Here is a 20,375-nt window from a genome sequence, read left to right as displayed (position 1 = left end):
CATACCGACAAAGCAGTATATCGCGCCGGTAGGTGAGTGGCAATTCGCCAGCGTCAGCATGAAGACTCTCTACGGGACTGGTATAAAATGCTCCGATCGCAAGTCGTAAACCCCGATGTTGTATGGAGTTGAGGCGGCGTAAGATGGATGGCCGTGCAGAGGAGTATACGAAGCTCCCATAATCCAGCTTGGAGCGGACGATCGACCAATATAGACGAAGTAGGACGGTTCGATCAGCTCCCCACGACATACCACTGAGAACACGGAGGACATTTAAAGAACGGGTACAACGGGCGGCCAAATATGACACATGTGGAGACCAGCTAAGTTTCCTGTCAAATGTAAGGCCTAAAAATTTGGTTGTCTCCACGATTGAGAGAGCAACGGGACCGAGTCGTAAGGACGGTGGGAGAAACTCTTTGTAGCGCCAGAAGTTAATACAGACCGTCTTCTCGGCAGAAAAACGGAAGCCATTGGCGACACTCCAGGAGTAAAGACGGTCAAGAGAACGCTGAAGACAGCGCTCCAGGACACGTGTACACTGCGCGCTGCAATAGATAGTAAAATCGTCCACGAAAAGGGAGCCTGATACATCAGCTGGGAGGCAATCCATTATTGGATTGATCGCGATGGCAAAGAGAGCGACGCTCAAAACTGAGCCCTGTGGCACCCCATTCTCCTGGCGAAAGGTGTCGGACAGGACAGAACCCACACGTACCCTGAACTGTCGATCCATTAAAAAGGAACGAATAAAAAGAGGGAGGCGACCGCGAAGGCCCCATGTATGCATGGTGCGGAGAATGCCCGCCCTCCAACAGGTGTCGTAAGCCTTCTCCAAATCAAAGAACACAGCCGCGGTCGGGTGCTTCCGCAAGAAGTTATTCATAATGAAGGTCGACAAGGTAACCAGATGGTCAACAGCAGAGCGGCGCCTACGAAATCCACATTGTACATTGGTAAGTAGGCGTCGAGACTCGAGCAGCCAAACCAATCGAGAGTTAACCATTCGCTCCATCACTTTACAGACACAGCTGGTAAGCGAGATAGGTCGATAACTGGAAGGCAAGTGCTTGTCCTTCCCCAGCTTAGGAACCGGGACAACAATAGACTCGCGCCAGCATGCGGGAACATGTCCCTCAATCCAGATGCGATTGTATGTACGAAGAAGAAAACCTTTCCCCGCAGGAGAAAGGTTCTTCAGCATCTGAATATGAATAGAATCTGGCCCTGGAGCGGAGGACCGTGATCAGCCAAGTGCGTTTTCGAGTTCCCGCATGGTGAATGGGGCATTATAACTTTCACAATTCGAGGAGCGGAAGTTAGGTGGCCTAGCCTCCTCTGCCTGTTTGCGGGGGAGGAAGGCAGGGTGGTAATGAGCGGAGCTGGAAACTTCTGCGAAAAAGCGGCCGAAGGCATTGGAGACAGCCTCAGGGGCCACAAGGACGTCATTCACGACCTTCAAGCCAGAAACTGGTGAGTGGACCTTAGTGCCAGATAGCCGGCGCAGGCTACCCCAGACAACAGAAGAAGGAGTAAAACTGTTGAAGGTGCTTGTGAAAGCAGCCCAGCTGGCTTTCTTGCTTTCTTTGATAATACGACGACACTGAGCACGTAATCGTTTATAATTGATACAATTCGCCACTGTAGGGTGGCGTTTAAATGTGCGTAAAGCACGTCGACGAGCACGTAAAGCGTCTCTACATGCTGCAGTCCACCAGGGGACCGGTACGCGACGTGGAGAAGAAGGAGGGTGAGGGATGGAATATTCAGCAGCAGCGAGAATGACTTCCGTGAGGTGTGCGACCTGACGATCGCAGCTTGTGAAGGTTTGATCCTGAAAGGTCGCCCTGGAAGAGAAGAGCCCCCAGTCTGCCTTGGAGATGGTCCAATTAGAGAAGCACGGAGAGGGGGTATGCTGCAGGAGATGGATAACACATGGGAAGTGGTCGCTTGAATATGTATCAGAAAGTGCATACCACTCAAACCAGCGTGCAAGTTGGGGAGTACATATAGAGAGGTCTAAATGGGAATAGGTGTGAGATGTGTCCGAAAGAAAAGTAGGGGCGCCAGTATTGAGGCAGACAAGATCGAGCTGGTTGAAAAGGTCTGCTAACAAGGAGCCCCTCGGGCAGGATGCTGGAGAGCCCCAAAGGGGATGGTGGGATTTGAAGTCTCCAGTTAACAAAAATGGTGCAGGTAGCTGAGCAATAAGTTGCATCACGTCTGCCCTGGTAACGGCAGATGACGATGGAGTGTAAACGGTACAAAAGGAAAACGTAAAAGTGGGGAGAGTAATGCGGATGGCAACTGCCTGCAGGCCGGTGTGCAACGTGATGGGATCGTAGTAAATATCATCCCGGACCAGCAACATAACCCCTCCATGAGCTGGGATACCTACCACAGGGGGTAGGTCAAAACGCACAGAGGTGTAGTGTGCCAAGGCAATTTGATCGCATGGGCGTAGCTTCGTTTCCTGGAGGGCTACGACGAGCGGACGGTGCAAGCGGAGCAGCAACTTCAAGTCCTCTCGGTTGGAGCGAATGCTGCGAATATTCCAGTGAATAAGTGCCATCGTAAGAAAAGGAACATGATAGAAGTGGTCACCTCGAAGGCCGCTTAGGGCCTGGCTTCGAGCGAGCACTGCCGCCGCTATCAGTAGGCGGACAGTCATCGTCCATTGGGTCTATAGGGTCATCGGCCATCTCGGGAGGATGGCCGGGAGGGGGAGCTTCCTCCGCCGGTGAATGGCCAGATGTACGGCTACCAGCGGTGCGGCCAGGCGAAACGGATGACGGCCTGGGGCGGCAACCGCTGGGTGGCGCAGGAGAAGAAATGCGCCGTGGCGGAGAAGGAGAACTGTGCTTCCTATGAGCCTTTTTGGAAGGACGTTTAGTGGAAGTACCGGTCGAAGGCTGGGAGGTCGAGGTACGGAGGAAGTCTGCACGGTATGGTTCCTTCTTGAAGGCCCGTGCATCTGACTTCGATGTCTTCGTCTTAGCAGAAGCTGAGGAAGGGGCTGGTGTCTGTGAGGTGATGGGAGGAAGAGGAGACGTCGACCGCGCGATCTTAGCACTGGCCGAACGGACGACCGTGGTGCTGAAGGTCAGATCGCATGTCTGGGTTGCTACCTCCCGGGTAGTCCGAGGAGAGGCCAGGGCAGTACTGTATTTCCCCGCTGGGAGCAGCGTGGGCTTCCTACTAGCCAATAGCTTGCGAGCAGCCAAGGTGGACACTTTCTCTTTGACCCGAATTTCTTGGATACAGCGTTCTTCCTTATAGACAGGACAGTCGCAGGAGGATGCGGCATGGTCACCCTGACAGTTCACACAACGAGGAGACGGAGGTGGACAGTCACCCTCATGGGCATCCCTGCCACAAGTGACACATTTAGCCGCATTGGAACAAGACTGTCGAGTGTGATTGAAACGCTGACACTGGTAGCAGCGCGTAGGTGTCGGGACATAGGGGCGAACAGAAATAACCTCATAGCCCGCCTTGATGCGTGATGGCAGCTTAACACTATCGAAGGTCAAGAAAAGTGTCCGGGTCGGTACAAGGTCATTGTTGACCTTTTTCATGACCCTATGGACAGCCGTCACGCCCTGCTCAGCGAGGAAAGATTGAAGCTCCTCGTCAGTCAATCCGTCGAGGGAGCTAGTATAGACTACACCACGAGACGAATTCAAAGTTCGGTGGGCCTCCACCCGGACAGGGAACGTGTACAGGAGGGTGCCCGAAGCAGTTTTTGTGCCTGAAAGGCACTCTCAGTTTCTAGTAATAAGGTGCCGTTGCGCAACCTGGTACAAGATTTGACAGATCCGGCTATGGCATCTACGCCCTTCTGAATAACGAAAGGGTTGACACAAGAAAAATCCTTTCCGTCCTCAGATCGAGAAACTACGAGGAACTGTGGGGCAGGCGGTAGTACTTTTGTCACTGTTGGCTGGTCACGTTTCCGTTTTTGGGTCGAAGTCGAGAGAGATGGAGTAGAATCCATTGCGGAGGAATCCCCCATGATTGCCAGCGTCTCCGATGGCGCGCTCCTTCCTTGTGGGGACCCTCTCAGAGGGCACTCCCGCCTTAGGTGAATGTTTACACCTCAGGTCACACCTCCCGAGAAACAGACGGAGGGACCAATTGGCATGGTCAGAAGGTATCAGCTCAGGCAATCACCCCTCCCCGGGCCTGGCCTTTACCAGGGGGTACGCGCGTGCCTTACATGTCTACCCAGGGCGGGGACTTACGCGTTACCCCGTCACCGGCTACGCGTGCGAACGCGTGGTTCGGCCTTCAGGCACGCACAGGGAGGAAGGAAGAAGAGGAAAAGGAAGAGAGAGAGGGAGAAAGAGGACAGACTGTCTCAAACGCCGAGGCGGATACCAGAGAAGGCAAGGAGAAGAAGGCAATGAGAAAGCAAGGAGAAGAATTCAATGAGAAGGCAAGGAGAAGAAGGCAATGAGAAGGCAAGGAGAAAAAGGCAATGAGAAGGCAATGAGAAAAAGGCAATGAGAAGGCAAGGAGAAAAAGGCAATGAGAAGGCAAGGAGAAAAAGGCAATGAGAAGGCAAGGAGAAGTCAAGGGAAAGAGTAAGGAAGACAGTGAGGTGGAGAAGAGCAAAGAAAGGAACCAACAAAAGGAAGGAAGAAACGAGAAGTGAAAAACCAAAAGGACCACGATTATAGGTCGTGGAACCGTCCGTCTCCGGACGCAGGCGCTAACTACCCCCGTGAGGGGGATGGACTCCTTTTAGTCGCCTCTTACGACAGGCAGGAATACCGCGGGCCTATTCTAATCCCCGGACCTGCAGGGGGAGGGGCATGGGTGTGTGTGATGTCCTTGGGTTAGTTAGGTTTAAGTAGTTCTAAGTTCTAAGGGACTGATGACCTCAGAAGTTCAGTCCCATAGTGCTCAGAGCCATTTGAACCATTCTCTCCTAAATTATTTATATAGGTAGGGGTAGCGTCTTTGATTCAGAATCAAAACGTCTTCGGTCCCGGGTTCGATCCCCGCCACTGCCTAAATTTTGATAAATAATCAGCATTGGCGGCCGAAGACTTCCGACATAAGAAGTCAGCCTCATTCTGCCAACGGCCTTGTCAAAGAGGGCGGTGGAGCGGATAGAGGTTCAGGGCACTCTCTTATCCTAGGGGTGGGAAATTGCCCCTAAAGGCGGAAGAATCAGCAATGATCAATGACATGAGGAAGCAGAAGGCAATGGAAACCACTGCATTAAAGACACGTAATGTGTATCCACAGGACATGTGGCCTGTAATTGAAGAAGTGTCATGATGATCTCTCCATTGGCAAAAGATTCCGGAATAGTCCCCCATTCGGATCTCCGGGAGCGGACTGCCAAGGGGGAGGTTACCATGAGAAAAAGATTGAATAATCAACGAAAGGAAAACGTTCTACGAGTTGGGGCGTGGAATGTCAGAAGCTTGAACGCGGTAGGGAAACTAGAAAATCTGAAAAGGAAAATGCAAAGGTTCAATCTAGATATAGTAGGGGTCAGTGAAGTGAAGTGGAAGGAAGACAAGGATTTCTGGTCAGAAGAGTATCGGGTAATATCAACAGCAGCAGAAAATGGTATAACAGGTGTAGGATTCGTTATGAATAGGAAGGCAGGGCAGAGGGTGTGTTACTGTGAACAGTTCAGTGACTGGGTTGTTCTAATCAGAATCGACAGCAGACCAACACCGACAACGATAGTTCAGGTATACATGCCGACATCGCAAGCTGAAGATGAACAGATAGAGAAAGTGTATGAGGATATTGAAAGGGTAATGCAGTATGTAAAGGGGGATGAAAATCTAATTGTCATGGGCAACTGGAATGCAGTTGTAGGGGAAGGAGTAGAAGAAAAGGTTACAGGAGAATATGGGCTTGGGACAAGGAATGAAAGAGGAGAAAGACTAATTGAGTTCTGTAACAAGTTTCAGCTAGTAATAGCGAATACCCTGTTCAAGAATCACAAGAGGAGGAGGTATACTTGGAAAAGGCCGGGAGATAAGGGAAGATTTCAATTAGATTACATTACGGTCAGACAGAGATTCCGAAATCAGATACTGGATTGTAAGGCATACCCAGGAGCAGATATAGACTCAGATCACAATATAGTAGTGATGAAGAGTAGGCTGAAGTTCAAGACATTAGCCAGGAAGAATCAATACGCAAAGAAGTGGGATACGGAAGTACTAAGGAATGACGAGATACGTTTGAAGTTCTTTAACACTATAGATACAGCAATAAGGAATAGCGCAGTAGGCAGTACAGTTGAAGGGGAATGGACATCTCTAAAAAGGGCCATCACAGAAGTTGGGAAGGAAAACATAGGTAAAAAGAAGGTAGCTGCGAAGAAACCATGGGTAACAGAAGAAATACTTCAGTTGATTGATGAAAGGAGGAAGTACAAACATGTTCCGGGAAAATCAGGAATACAGAAATACAAGTCGCTGAGGAATGAAATAAATAGGAAGTGCAGGGAAGCTAAGATGAAATGGCTGCAGGAAAAATGTGAAGACATCAAAAAAGATATGATTGTCGGAAGGATAGACTCAGCATACAGGAAAGTCAAAACAACCTTTGGTGACATTAAAAGCAACAGTGGTAACATTAAGAGTGCAACGGGAATTCCACTGTTAAATGCAGAGGAGAGAGCAGATAGGTGGAAAGAATACATTGAAAGCCTCTATGAGGGTGAAGATTTGTCTGATGTGATAATAGAAGAAACAGGAGTCGATTTAGAAGAGATACGGGATCCAGTATTAGAATCGTAATTTAAAAGAGCTTTGGAGGACTTATGGTCAAATAAGGCAGAAGGGATAGATAACATTCCATCAGAATTTCTAAAATCATTGGGGGAAGTGGCAACAAAACAACTATTCACGTTGGTGTGTAGAATATATGAGTCTGGCGATATACCATCTGACTTTTGGAAAAGCATCACCCACACAATTCTGAAGACGGCAAGAGCTGACAAGTGCGAGAACTATCGCACAATCAGCTTAACAGCTCATGCATCGAAGCTGCTTACAAGAATAATATACAGAAGAATGAAAAAGAAAATTGAGAATGCACTAGGTGACGATCAGTTTGGCTTTACGAAAAGTAAAGGGACGGGAGAGGCAATTCTGACATTACGGCTAATAATGGAAGCAAGGCTAAAGAAAAATCAAGACACTTTCATAGGATTTGTCGACCTGGAAAAAGCGTTTGACAATATAAAATGGTGCAAGCTGTTCGAGATTCTGAACAAAGTAGGGGTAAGCTATAGGGAGAGACAGGTCATATACAATATTACAACAACCAAGAGGGAATAATAAGAGTGGACGATCAAAAACAAAGTGCTCGTATTAAGAAGGGTGTAAGACAAGGCTGTAGCCTTCTGTACATCGAGGAAGCAATGATGGAAATAAAGGAAAGGTTCAGGAGTGGAATTAAAATACAAGGTGAAAGGATATCAATGATACGATTCGCTGATGACATTGCTATCCTGAGTGATGTGAAGAAGAATTAAATAATCTGCTGAACGGAATGAACAGTCTAATGAGTACACAGTATGGTTTGAGAGTAAATCGGAGAAAGACGAAGGTAATGAGAAGTAGTGGAAATGAGAACAGCGAGAAACTTAACATCAGGATTGATGGTCACGAAGTCAATGAAGTTAAGGAATTCTGCTACCTAGGCAGTAAAATAACCAATGACAGACGGAGCAAGGAGGACATCAAAAGCAGACTCGCTATGGCAAAAAAGCCATTTCTGGCCAAGAGAAGTCTACTAATATCAAATACTGGCCTTAATTTGAGGAAGAAATTTCTGAGGATGTACGTCTGGAGTACAGCATTGTATGGTAGTGAAACATGGACTGTGGGAAAACCGGAACAGAAGAGAATCGAAGCATTTGAGATGTGGTGCTATAGACGAATGTTGAAAATTAGGTGGACTGATAAGGTAAGGAATGAGGAGGTTCTGTGCAGAATCGGAGAGGAAAGAAATATGTGAAAAACACTGATAAGGAGAAGGGACAGGATGGTAGGACATCTGCTAAGACATGAGGGAATGACTTCCATGGTACTAGAGGGAGCTGTAGAGGGCAAAAACTGTAGAGGAAGACAGAGATTGGAATACGTCAAGCAAATAACTGAGGACGTAGGCTGCAAGTGCTACTCTGAGATGAAGAGGTTAGCACAGGAAAAGAATTCGTGGCGGGCCGCATCAAACCAGTCAGTAGACTGATGACCAAAAAAAAATTTTGCGAAAAAGCACTAAATCAGGATGGTAACATTCCGCCTGAAACCCATGTCCATTATCTTAATAGCTGCAACTCCTACAGCCGGTGCATCAACTGATGGGTTACCAGCATTTGTGTTGGAGGAAGTGGCCTACTCCACGAGATCGCTACAACAGCTATACAGGATCACTGAGAAGTTACTTCAGTTTGACACTGTAGTATAGCATGCAGTAATTTATGTAAATTCTGTGCATGTGCACGTCTTGTGTTAATTATTTCAGATATCAGTTTTAATGAGTACAATAGCCAAGCAAAGATCTGCTGCTTATTAAAGCCCTGCAAGCATGTAGCTCATCCGAGTGGCCTGTACATGCCTGCCATCTGTGTGTGTGTGTGTGTGTGTGTGAGAGAGAGAGAGAGAGAGAGAGAGAGAGAGAATACAGTTCACACAGGGTGGCAGAAGTTGCTGAAGATGACCGACGTCGCAGTCTCACATACGCAACTGAGTGAGCATTCGACCAAAGCTTGAGAGCAAGCACTCACCCGTGTGTAGACTGCAAATTTAGAGTGTGCACAAGCACAATATGCTTCCTTTCTGTAAGACTTGGGCAAAACTTATTTAAATGACAAACAACAAATATAGATAAAAATTATTACTTGATAATAACAAATAAAAATACTTATTCGAAACCATTATTCATTTACATGAAAAGCACATTTGTCCATCATCTGTAAATAAAACGCATTATGAATAACAGATAAAGTTTGCCCCAGTTCTTCCTCATTTTAAAACACTTGTTTGTTGCTTTTAAACTACTTCTTAGGACGCATTTTTCAAATATCTTATCAGAAAGGACATCTGATTTCTAAAGATTTGCTACTGTAACCCACTAAAGAAAATGCATGCTACATCTTCAAGACGATACTGGTGTGTGCGACTCTAGGGTGCACAACTTGATTCAGGGTACTCACTACCAGACTCTTCTCTCTGTCAGATACTCACTGGTCAGGGTTGGTCCCAGATCCAGTGTTGTCACCCGCACCTCCGACAGCATGTGCTGCCACTCCTCCCGATTGCTGTTGCTGTGCTGCAACCATGATGTTGGCTGCACTGGTAGCAATAGTCGCCCCCTGAGCTCGGATGCCAGGGCTCAGGATGCGCGCGTAAACCTGCTGCCGACCTGCGAGGTATTTGCAAAACAGTGAGCTTAATAATTTTAATTGTAAACTCAATATTTTCTTTGATTCAGTCACAGAAATACATTAATGAGGTCAGCACAAATGGTCACAGTTCCAACTCGTGGGGAGTGTCAGTGAAGTTTAGAAAAACCTGAATTTTCAGGCTCTTAGACTCAAACTCATCTTCTTTCTTTCTTTCTTTTTTTCTTGTGCCTTTGCCCTGCATTTGTTATTAAGACATCTAGCATGGTTGGTTTTTAAGGGGTGGCCTTGTGCCCTTCCTGATGCTACCCCTTTACCCTCTGAGACAGAAAATGTATACATTGACCTACTGTCTGCATATAATTTTAATCATCTGAAACTGAGTGAAAGTTTTTTAGATGTTTGCAAATCATGTAACTGATATGGGACTTGAGTACCAGCCCAGTATTCACATACTGGGATGTGGCAAACTGCCTAAAGCCCCCATTCCGGCTGGCTGGCACGTCAAACCATGTTGTCAATCCAGCAGACAGGTTTGAACTGGGGCTGGCACACCTCAGCATCCTCGAAGCAGTGCATTAACATGGATGGCTATTCGAAGGGGTGTGAAGATAGACTCCACTTATTCTGCAAAAAACCACTAACACAATTTCAAGAAGCAGAACTAAGTGAAGAACCTAGAGATATTCTTCAGCTCCCTACATATCGCTCTACTAGGAACCATAAAGACAAAATTAGACTAATTAGAGCATTAGACATTCATCTTTCCTGTGCTCCTTACACAACTGGAATGGAAAGAAACCCTAACGAGGGGCACAAAATGTTTTATATCGAGATAAAATGTTGGCAAAAATACATGTTTAACTCAGGAGGCATGCATAAAAAATCATCCGAAATTGTGCTAAATCCATGCTCTGAAAATTTTTTCAAGCAGTTAGTTCATGAGCCCACATGAATAGTAAACGATTGTGAAAACACACTTGACCTCTTAGCAACAAATAATCCTGAGTTAATAATGAGCATCAAAACGGATACCGGGATTAGTGAACACAGGGTTGTTGAAGTGAGATTGAAAATTGTAACCCCCCAAATCCTCCAAAAATAAACAAAAAATATACCTATTCAAAAAAGCAGATAAAAATTCACTTGACAACTTCCTAAGAGAGAGTCTCCATTACTTCCAAATTAACAATATAAGTGTAGACCAGATGTGACTTGAATTCAAAGAAATAGTATCAGCAGCAATTGAGAGATTTATACCAAATAATTTAACAAACGACGGAGCTGATCCTTCTTGGTACACAAAACGGGTGAGAACATTGTTGCGGAAAGAGCGAAACATGCATGCCAAATTTAAACAGACGTAAAATCCCCAAGATTGGCGATCTTTTACAGAAGTTTGAAATTTAAAGCGGACTTCAATGCGAGATGATTATAACAGTCTCCACAGTGAAACTTTTTGAGAAACGCTTTTCTTGTTATTTTCTGTCTGTGTTTTATATCCTCTCTACTTCAGCTACTGTCAGTTATTTTGCTGCTCAAATAGCAATACTCACCTACTACATTTACTGTCTCATCTTCTAATTTAAATTCCTCAGCAATTGGAACATGCTGTTTCTTGATTTCAACTTGTTGCAGAAAACAGTGGACAGCATATTGAACATGTTTTGCACCAGTCATATGGAAATTAATACTCCGATTTGATTATGACTGATGCTTTTTATGCGGTTTTCTCATCCAATGTGATACGACCTTGCCGTGGTGGATAGGCTTACGTAACTAATGGTATCACACCTGTACACCCGTGCACACTGAGTAGTAGAGTTTGTTTAATGTCAAACATACACCTTAGGCATTGCTGTATGATTCATTTGTCATTTGTAGTCGACTACTATTATATTATGATACTTACAGCACCATCTATTGCTACATTTTGTAACTATTCATTTTTCATCTACGATACGTTTTCCCCCCTTCTCCGATAATATTCTGCTGCAGTTTGAAGTCATTCTCACCAGTGGTGTTATTTCTGCAGAGGTTTGGAAGTTTAATTTTAATTATAATCACCCTGTACATCCACTGTGGTCCAGCCTGCTCCTCGAAGATTAGTGTTCACCAGAAACTGTTGTGAAATACACGGTTAGACTTCACAGCTACACAGAAACTAAAATATCACTACAAGTTTCAGGATGTTTCAATCGAAGTCCAGTGCCCAAGTATACTCAGTATTTTATTGTTGGTGATCTTCAAAATTGTTTAACTCATTATTTTGAGCTTTAAAAGGTGTCTTTATGTCTCTAAATGTAATGTCATTCATTACGGGATGTTTTAATTAATAAAAAAATATTATTTTTTGGAACAATTAAAAAAAAAGAAAAGAAAGAAGAAGAAGAAGAGGAAAACCCATTATGTTGAGGTGTTAATATTCATCCTATAAACCATCCATCCTATTTTTGAAAGAATGACAATAAATTCTTCTCCGAAAATTTTAATTCCCTTTTGAATTTTTACTTGTTCTTCACTGTTCCCTCTATGTACAGGCTAAACAATGTTGGGGACAGGCCACATTCCTGTCTCAGTCCCTTCTCAACTACTGTTTCCCTTTCATGGCCACTGACTCTAATAACTATGGTTCTATTTCTGTACAAGTTGAAGATAATATTTCATTCCCTGACTTTTATTTCAATTATTTTTAAAATTTCAAAGAGTGTATTCGATCAACATATCAAAAGCTGTCTGTAAATCTCAAACAAAAGCTACATATGTTCCCATTCTTTCAAATTATATTCTAATGTAAGTTGTAGATCAGTATTGCCTAGTGTGTTCCTATATTTTTGCAGAATCCAAACTGATCTCCCTCAAGTCCAGTTTCTACCAGTTTTGCCATAATTCTGTAAATAATTCCTGTCAGTATGTTGCAACCATGACTCACTAAACTAATGGCCTGATAATATTTGCACCTGTTAACACCTGCCTTTCCTAGAATTGGAGTAATTACATTGTTCTTGAAGTTATAGGCTAGTTTACCTGTCTCATAAATCTTGCAGAGCAGGTGGAATAATTTGTTAATGGATAGCTTTCCCGAGGATCCCTCGTGTACTCCAGGTGCCTTGTTTTGAGTTAGGTCTTTCACTGTACTTTTAAATTCTTCTTGTAATATCATATCTCCTGTTTAATCTTCATTTACTTCCATTTCTCTTTCTCTATTATTGTGTTCAAGTACATTTCCATCTATAACACTTCTCCTTCTACAGCACTTCTATAGATTCCTTCCATCTTTCAGCATTTTCTTTTTCATTTAATACTGGCATGCCACCTGAACCCTTAATATTTATGCAGTTTTTCTACATTTCTCAGAAAGTTTCTTTAATTTTCCTGTACAGCAGCCTGTTTCTACATCTACATCTACATACATACTCCACAATCCACCATACGGTGCGTGGTGGAGGGTACCACGTACCACAACTAGCATCTTCTCTCCCTGTTCCACTCCCAAACAGAACGAGGGAAAAATGACTGCCTATATGCCTCTGTACGAGCCCTAATCTCTCTTATCTTATCTTTGTGGTCTTTCCGCGAAATATAAGTTGGCGGCAGTAAAATTGTACTGCAGTCAGCAGTTGTGCATTTTCCTATAGTCATTCCTGCTTTGCTATTTTGCACTTTCTGTCATTCTCATTTTTAAAGGTTAGTATACTCTTTTGCTTGCTTCACTTACTAAAATTTTTTACAAATTCTCCTTTTATCAGTCAAATTCAATGTATTATGCATTGTCTGAGGATTTCCACTGGGTCTTGGCTTTTTACCTATTTGCTCCTCTACTCCCTCTCAAGGCTGCTGCATCTCTCAAGGCTACCCATTCATCTTCTATTGTGTTCCTTGCACACTTCACTTAATTGCTGCCTATTACTCCCTTTGAAACTCTCAACCACCTCTTGTTCTTTCAAATTATCCAGCTTCCATATCCTTAATTTGTCACCTTTTGGAAATTCTTAGTTTTAATCTCTGTCTCATAACCAACAAATACTGGTCATAGCCCACATCTGCCAATGGGAATGTTCTGCACCTTAAAATCTGGTTTCAAAATCTGTCTTTTGGAGAGTCCGGGGTACCTGGCCTACAAAATTTTAAAAATTAAAATACTACATTTCAGACTCTTTCTGGCCATATATAATGAAGATTTTCCAGGAGTAAGACTAATTGTAAGTGAAATAAATCAGGTTAAGTGAAAAAGGCTAAAAATTAGTTTAGTAAACACCTTGGGTGCTTTATAAACATTTCTGTAGTTTTCTAATACTGTACAATCAATATACATGTATCTCCCACATTATTAACGAAAATACAACACTAAAACAATATCCACTTCAATTATTAAGAGAGAGGCATGCCTTCAGTGTTTTATACAAAAATATGCACGAACCTTCCTCATCCATTAGCTCCCCTTCTGCCTTGTACAACACAGAATCTGGATTTTCATTAGTGAATTAAGGTAATTTTCTCTTGAGTGACAATCTTGTTGCAATCGTCACAGCCCATATCTAATCCTTTGTGAAGTTATTTTGGTAACATGCTCTTCCTGAAGACGGATGTTTCATTTTATTTATCATCATAGTGCTCGAGGTTACTGTATCCATACTAGATCAAAATTCAGGATTGTTTTCTTAACAACACTAAAAACTCTCTCACAGGCAGCATTTATGCAAGGAACAAGCAGTGACGCAAGTTTGTTTGCTCAGTGATGGATGCTTTTTTTAATGCCTGGTGCATCACATATAGTAGACATTTCTTATCAAACAATATCAGCTATATCTTCTTCCACTGCTCAAAAGTCTTAAAACTGGTAGATTGAAAAAATCCAATTCCATTGTGTTTTCTCCTGTTCACCTACAACATCAGGAAACAGCTCATTCAACTTTACAATTGATGAAACAGATTTATCTTTTCTAGATCCAATATCTATAACATCTATATTTTTTAAGAAGTCATCATTTAGTGCAAATTTTTCTCTGATGTAACTGTATTAGTTGACAAAGGAACTTCTGATAACTTCATAAAATTTTAGAATAATAATTTTACAAACTTAGTATGATGAATGTAGCTTCTGGTGTCTACACCAATGAGAATATCTTCATCCCCTTTGTGATACTTAGTTTTTTGAAATTTCAGTTCTCGTAGTGCAGAAAGTTTGATCAATCTCACAATCACATATGTAAATAAGATATTTATGATGCTATGAAGTTTATGAATTACTGGTTCTTCTCTCTGAAGGAATACATGTGCTTTGGTAAATAATAAAATAGTTTTATGCAAGAATAGAATACACAGTTTGGTGACTGGATCATTTATAATAGAGCGTACGCTACTTAAGTGAGAGCTGCTTACATTTTTTTATGTTTCCTCATCGAAAAGGTTTGCCAGATGTTCCCATTGCTCAATTATTCTTTCTATTCATTGGAGCAAAGAGAACCATTTGTACAAACATACTTCAGTATTTTATGGTGTTTTTGAACTATAAGAAACAAAATCATCACAACTTCTGAATGGTTTGCATTAGGGCATTCAAACTGCATGGTTGGCCACGGGGAAAGATGGAATTAGTATGCACATGCATGGTTTGGTTTAGCAACGAAGCCAACTTTCATTTGAATGGGTTCATCAATGAACAAAACTGATGGATTTGGGGGACTGAATTTGCATTTTGCGATCGAGAAATCTCTTCAACCTCAACAGGTAACTGTATGGTGTGCAATGTCTGGTACAGAATAATTGGTCCAATATTTCTTAATGCCACAGTGACTACCGAACGGTGCGTGAAGGTTTTGGAAGACAATTTCATCCCGATTATCCAAAGTGACCCAGATATTGACAAGATGTGGTTCTTGCAAGTCGAAGATCAACCCCATTGAAGCAGGAGAGTGTTTGATGTCCTGGAGAAGCATTTTCGGGACCACATTCTGGGTCTATGGTACCCAGAGGCCACTGGCATGGCCTCAATTGGCTGCCATATTCTGCGGATCTGAATAAATGCGACTCCTTATTGTGGGGCTGTATTTTAGACAAGGTGTACAGCAATAACTCCAAAACCATTGCTGAGCTGAAAACAGCCATTCAGGAGGTCATCGATATTCCAACACTTCAGTATGTCACACAGAATTTCACTATTCATCTGCGTCAGATCATCGCACTGAACATGTCGTAACCTAAATCTGAATATCTGTAGTGATGTTTACATGTTGAATAAAGTGTGTGCATACCACAGTTTGTAACTGATTAACTTTTTTTCATATAGTTCAATAATTGTCACCCTGCATATATGAGTATTGTGTCAAAGTTTAAAAGCATATAGTCTCTTTGAACTTTTTTTGAGAAAGTAGTAAATGTCCACTATAAATTTTTCAGCATCGAAATATTTTAGGCTTTTCATGATGGTTGATGCAGCCAAATGAAGCAAGTGGCAGGAACAAGTTTGTATTCTTACGTGTGGCTGAATGCCCTTCAAAAAAGCAGCACATCCTTTTCCATATCCCACCACTGAATTTGCTTTATCATGTGTGAATGAAATGTAATTTTTTCCGGGAATTCATTTTCTTAGCAGCTGGACATTCAATAGGGCAAAAATTCCTTTGCCGGTATTTAAACTTGATTCCATCAAGGATATTTTTGTGCTAGCAGAAGAGCCAACACCGTGTTACAAGTGGAGGCCGAAATGCACGCATTTTAGCTCAAGCAGGCTAGCGTGAGGAGGGAAGAACTATACTGACGTGAGGTCTGGAACATGACAAGGAATTAGAATTCAGAAAGTGGACGTAATTAGTTTGATACTTAACTTTAATCCATTAATGATGAACGTCACTCTTGATGGTGCATGAGTCACAATATTATCTGTTCAGAATACATTCTTGAAGTAATTATAATAACTGAATATGACTCCTTGCTAGGTCGTAGCAAATGACGTAACTGAAGGCTATGCTAAACTGTCGTCTCTGCAAGTGAGAGCGTATGTAGACAGTGAACCATCGCGTATGTAGACAGTGAACCATCGCTAGCAAAGTCGGCTGTACAACTGGGGCGAGTGCTAGGGAGTCTCTCTAGACTAGACCTGCCGTGTGGCAGCGCTCGGTCTGCAATCACTGATAGTGGCGACACGCGGGTCCGATGTATACTAACGGACCGCGGCCGATTTAAAGGCTACCACCCAGCAAGTGCGGTGTCTGATGGTGACACCACAGATATTATTGTGGTGCACATCTTTCCATGTTTAACATCAACATAATGGCAACTGAGTACAGTTAACATCTTTAATAACTCTGCCACCCACGATTGCAAGAGAAAAAAGGTTTACTTTTAAATATTCTACTACTTCATCCTGTGTTCCACATGAGAAAGAATTTATAACTATAACTGCAGTTGTTTTAGTTCTACCAGACAGAATTTTTTAGCAACCTGAGTACTAGGAATTTTTTTTTTTTAACAGCTGTGAAGTATGATCTACACAAGAAACTGGCAGGCCATCTTCAACTATAAATTAACAAAAAAGCATTTCTGCATTAGTGACAGAATCCTCCTCATCAGGTCATATTCCAAATGATGACAGTGATGTGTCTGAAGACAGCATGCTTTATACAAATGTGTTGTGAACACGCAGTACAAAACATATGTTGATCTGATTTATTACATTTTACCAGACATGACCATTCTATGCTATCTTGTTTCCTAAGTTTCTGTCCAGTTTTGCATTTTTAAAATTTTTTTATTTATTTATTTTACACTGCCATCCACTGTATTAACACTTTGGTGCTCCACAATATTACTATCTGAATTTGTTGCAGTACTCAGGCATGCTTTCACAGCACTTGCTTCTTTCTTGTGATAATTTTCCACTTTCCTTCTTACAACAATTGACTTAATAAGCAAATACATGAGAACTGGTACTTGTAATTACAGAAGCTTTCATCTTATTTTTTTCACTGTCACCCTGGATACCATTTGCACTGTTTAATTTTTCACATTATTTGCATTTAGCTTGTCTTTATGGAAACTGTTAACAGTTGCCAAAGGAATAAAAAAAAGTCTAATTGCTTGCATTTTGATGAAACAATTCAAATCTTGAGCAGCTAACCCAATATACACAGTTGTTTTTAATTCTAAAAATATGAATAATCCACCCAAAAACATATATGTTACAAAATTACCAACAATTTCATCAGTGTATAATAATTTACTCCCAACACAATTAAAAATTACATAACTAAAATAAATGGAGATGGTCATTACTATAATAGCATCAGTGTGGTGTGTATTATCAAGTATGGACAGATAGGTGGACAGTGCATCTTGTGATATCACCCTGCTAGAAAAATTGCAACAGCTTACACACAAATGCCTTGAACTTTGAACATCTCATTTCAAAAGAAGTTTTAGTAAGCCATGGTGATGAAACCATTTGTAGACAGGTTTACGACATACTCAGGAAGGAAATCATTACAATCTATAAAACATTTTAGTAACATACGATTAGCAATTTTTTGAAAACATTAAATTGTAAAATGCCTGTTTCTGTAATTTCTTCCTGTTAGTCCATACTTAAGGTGATCCCTAACTATTATGGACACAGTTCTGTATAATCCATCTAGCTACAATAATGCATACACTATGCTGTTCATAGTAGCTCATCTGCATTGCTATTCTCTTATTCCTTTTTAGTTCTAATCCTTTATTAGTTCTAATCCTGCATTACCTTATTTTATTTTGTTTTGATAACAGCATATCCACCTGTCCATAAATCCTGTTCTTCCTGCCATCATACTTCACTAATTTTCACTATATCTAACTTCAAGTTACCCATTTTTTCCTTTCATGTTCTCTAATCCACGTACCAGATTAAGGGATCAAACATTCCAATCTCTTAGCTGTAGACCATGACATTTACGTTGCATCACTGTTCAAATACGTGTTTTCTATCTCAAGCCATTAGTGCTTGTAACACCTATTTTTGACCTATTTTGTATCTGTATCGATACTTCTATGTAAAATTTGTAGTATTGCTTCTGTATAATGTTGTATCTGTCATGGAAATTCTTTGACTTTGTATCCATATTAATTATGAGAAACTTTTGAACGGTGTTGTTTAAATAATGTTTGTGGATTCAAATAACTAATGGAATGATTGTTATGTAAAGTACTGTGAATGACTTGGTCCATAGTTAGGGAACATAGGGTTGAATGTAAGAGATGTGGGGAAGCCCCGGAGCTACAGAAGCAGCCTGGCGAAGTGGAGGAGGTAAGGAGTCTGGGCTGAGCAGTGCTGTGGTTGACAGTTCGCTAGCAGTAGCGGAGGCCAGAAGAGTTTAAGAGCAGTATTTATGGGCCTTGGATGCTGCAATTGGTGATACCATTATCATGGCATGGGTTTTGGTCCTATAAATATAATTCTGACTGCATTGCTGCCAGGTTAATAGCCACTGCAAATTAAACCACCAGCCTTCAACTAAATTGTTTATATTTGGCACTCTGTACATGGACCAGGTATTTGTGAAATTTGGTTGGTTTTATAATAATAATAATAATAATAATAGAGATGTTGCTGAAAACTCTATTTTACACCTGTGATTATCCCAAATCACAAACCTGGCCAGGATTCCTATCCTAGTGAATTTGGTTCCGAGTATCCTAATTTATTATGAGAAAGTGGTTGAACTTGAATTTAATGTTGTGTTGTCATTTGCACAGCCAATTATACTTTTGAATATTGAGTATGTCAAAAGACTGTTTATCAAAGCACATTTGTTATATAAAGAGTTATAGTTTGTTGTGCTTTACTTAATTAATAATTAATGGTAAGAATACTTACCATTTCTCATACATACTGGTATAGTTTTGTTAATAAGAATGGTTCTTCAGACCATGAAAATTTAAGGCCACTCATGTATTAGGCTAGTTAGTTAATGAAGCAATGCAAAGGCTGCTTCAAAGCCAGTGTAGGTAGATATGCATTCTGTTTAGTTGCTTCAAACAAAATTTAAGGAAGAACTATTTACTGTGTTATCTATTCTAATACAAGTTAGTTAGTGCACGGGCATACAGACCCTGTACTAAGTAATGAAGTTCTAGATTATGATCATTAGCAGACCCCCTGATTTCAATTCAGAATCACTTCAAGCTTTTCCCTGTTCAGTACTACTAATAGTTTCATTGGTTTACACCTAGTTCATTTAAGGTACATGTTGTTGAGAGGCATATGTTACTGTTTACTATCTCATTGGCCATATGTTTCTTAGTAGAACATTATCTGCAAGGTTAGGTTGCTTTGTTTTTGTATGGACAGTTATAAGTAAAGAGTTTAGTGTGTGTGTGTGTGTGTGTGTGTGTGTGTGAAGGAAAGTTAGGTTAGCCTTAGCACTCTGTTTTATCATTTTGCTTGACACAAGAATGCCTAATTAGGCTGGCGACCGGTTTAATTCTGTGATGTTACAACCTGCTTTTGTACTGGGAGAATGTCTGTTCCTGACCCACCTTTTACTGTTTGTTATACGTTGCTGTGGTGTTTCACAAACAAAACCTAGTTTTATTGTTCTGTTTCCATTAGGTTATCTCATGGTCACAACTTTAAAAAATTCCTCGCAGAGGTATAACATTAGAATCAATTGCTGTTTTAAGGTGGTCAGTGGTACCGTTACATGCTGCATGCAGAGACTGTACTTTATTTAGCAATTACTACGATTTACATGCATTTCAAATTTGTGTTGTAGTGTTATTGTAAATTGAAATGTGTCTTAAGAGCTGAAATTTGTGATGGAAACTTGCAGAGGATTTAATGGTTTTCTGTGTTCACTGCTAGTGCAGCTTCTTACTTGTTATTGGCCATAGAAGAAAGAACTTCGAGAAAACCCTTTCACTTTCCACAAGTGCCTTCTAGATGCTGTTGATTATGATGATTATTTAGTAGTTACTAAGACAATAATTTCATTTGTAACAGAAATTTAGT

At 41.6% G+C, this 20,375-nt stretch overlaps 1 protein-coding gene across 1 annotated transcript in view; it reads right to left on the bottom strand.

The window, feature by feature from the left end:
* The window catches only part of LOC126425298 (nuclear factor related to kappa-B-binding protein), a 195,619-nt gene that overhangs the window by 10,612 nt on the left and 164,632 nt on the right, over positions 1 to 20,375 (bottom strand). Inside the window, exon 23 of the mRNA XM_050088276.1 lies at positions 9,234 to 9,411. Coding sequence (XP_049944233.1) covers positions 9,234 to 9,411 — 178 coding nt within the window. The remainder of the gene's footprint in view (positions 1 to 9,233; positions 9,412 to 20,375) is intronic.

The sequence above is a fragment of the Schistocerca serialis genome, chromosome 10, assembly GCF_023864345.2.
Source record: "Schistocerca serialis cubense isolate TAMUIC-IGC-003099 chromosome 10, iqSchSeri2.2, whole genome shotgun sequence".
Taxonomy (NCBI): domain Eukaryota; kingdom Metazoa; phylum Arthropoda; class Insecta; order Orthoptera; family Acrididae; genus Schistocerca; species Schistocerca serialis.
The sequence above is the reverse complement of the archived record's forward strand: the minus strand, read 5'-3'. Positions and strand labels throughout refer to the sequence as shown.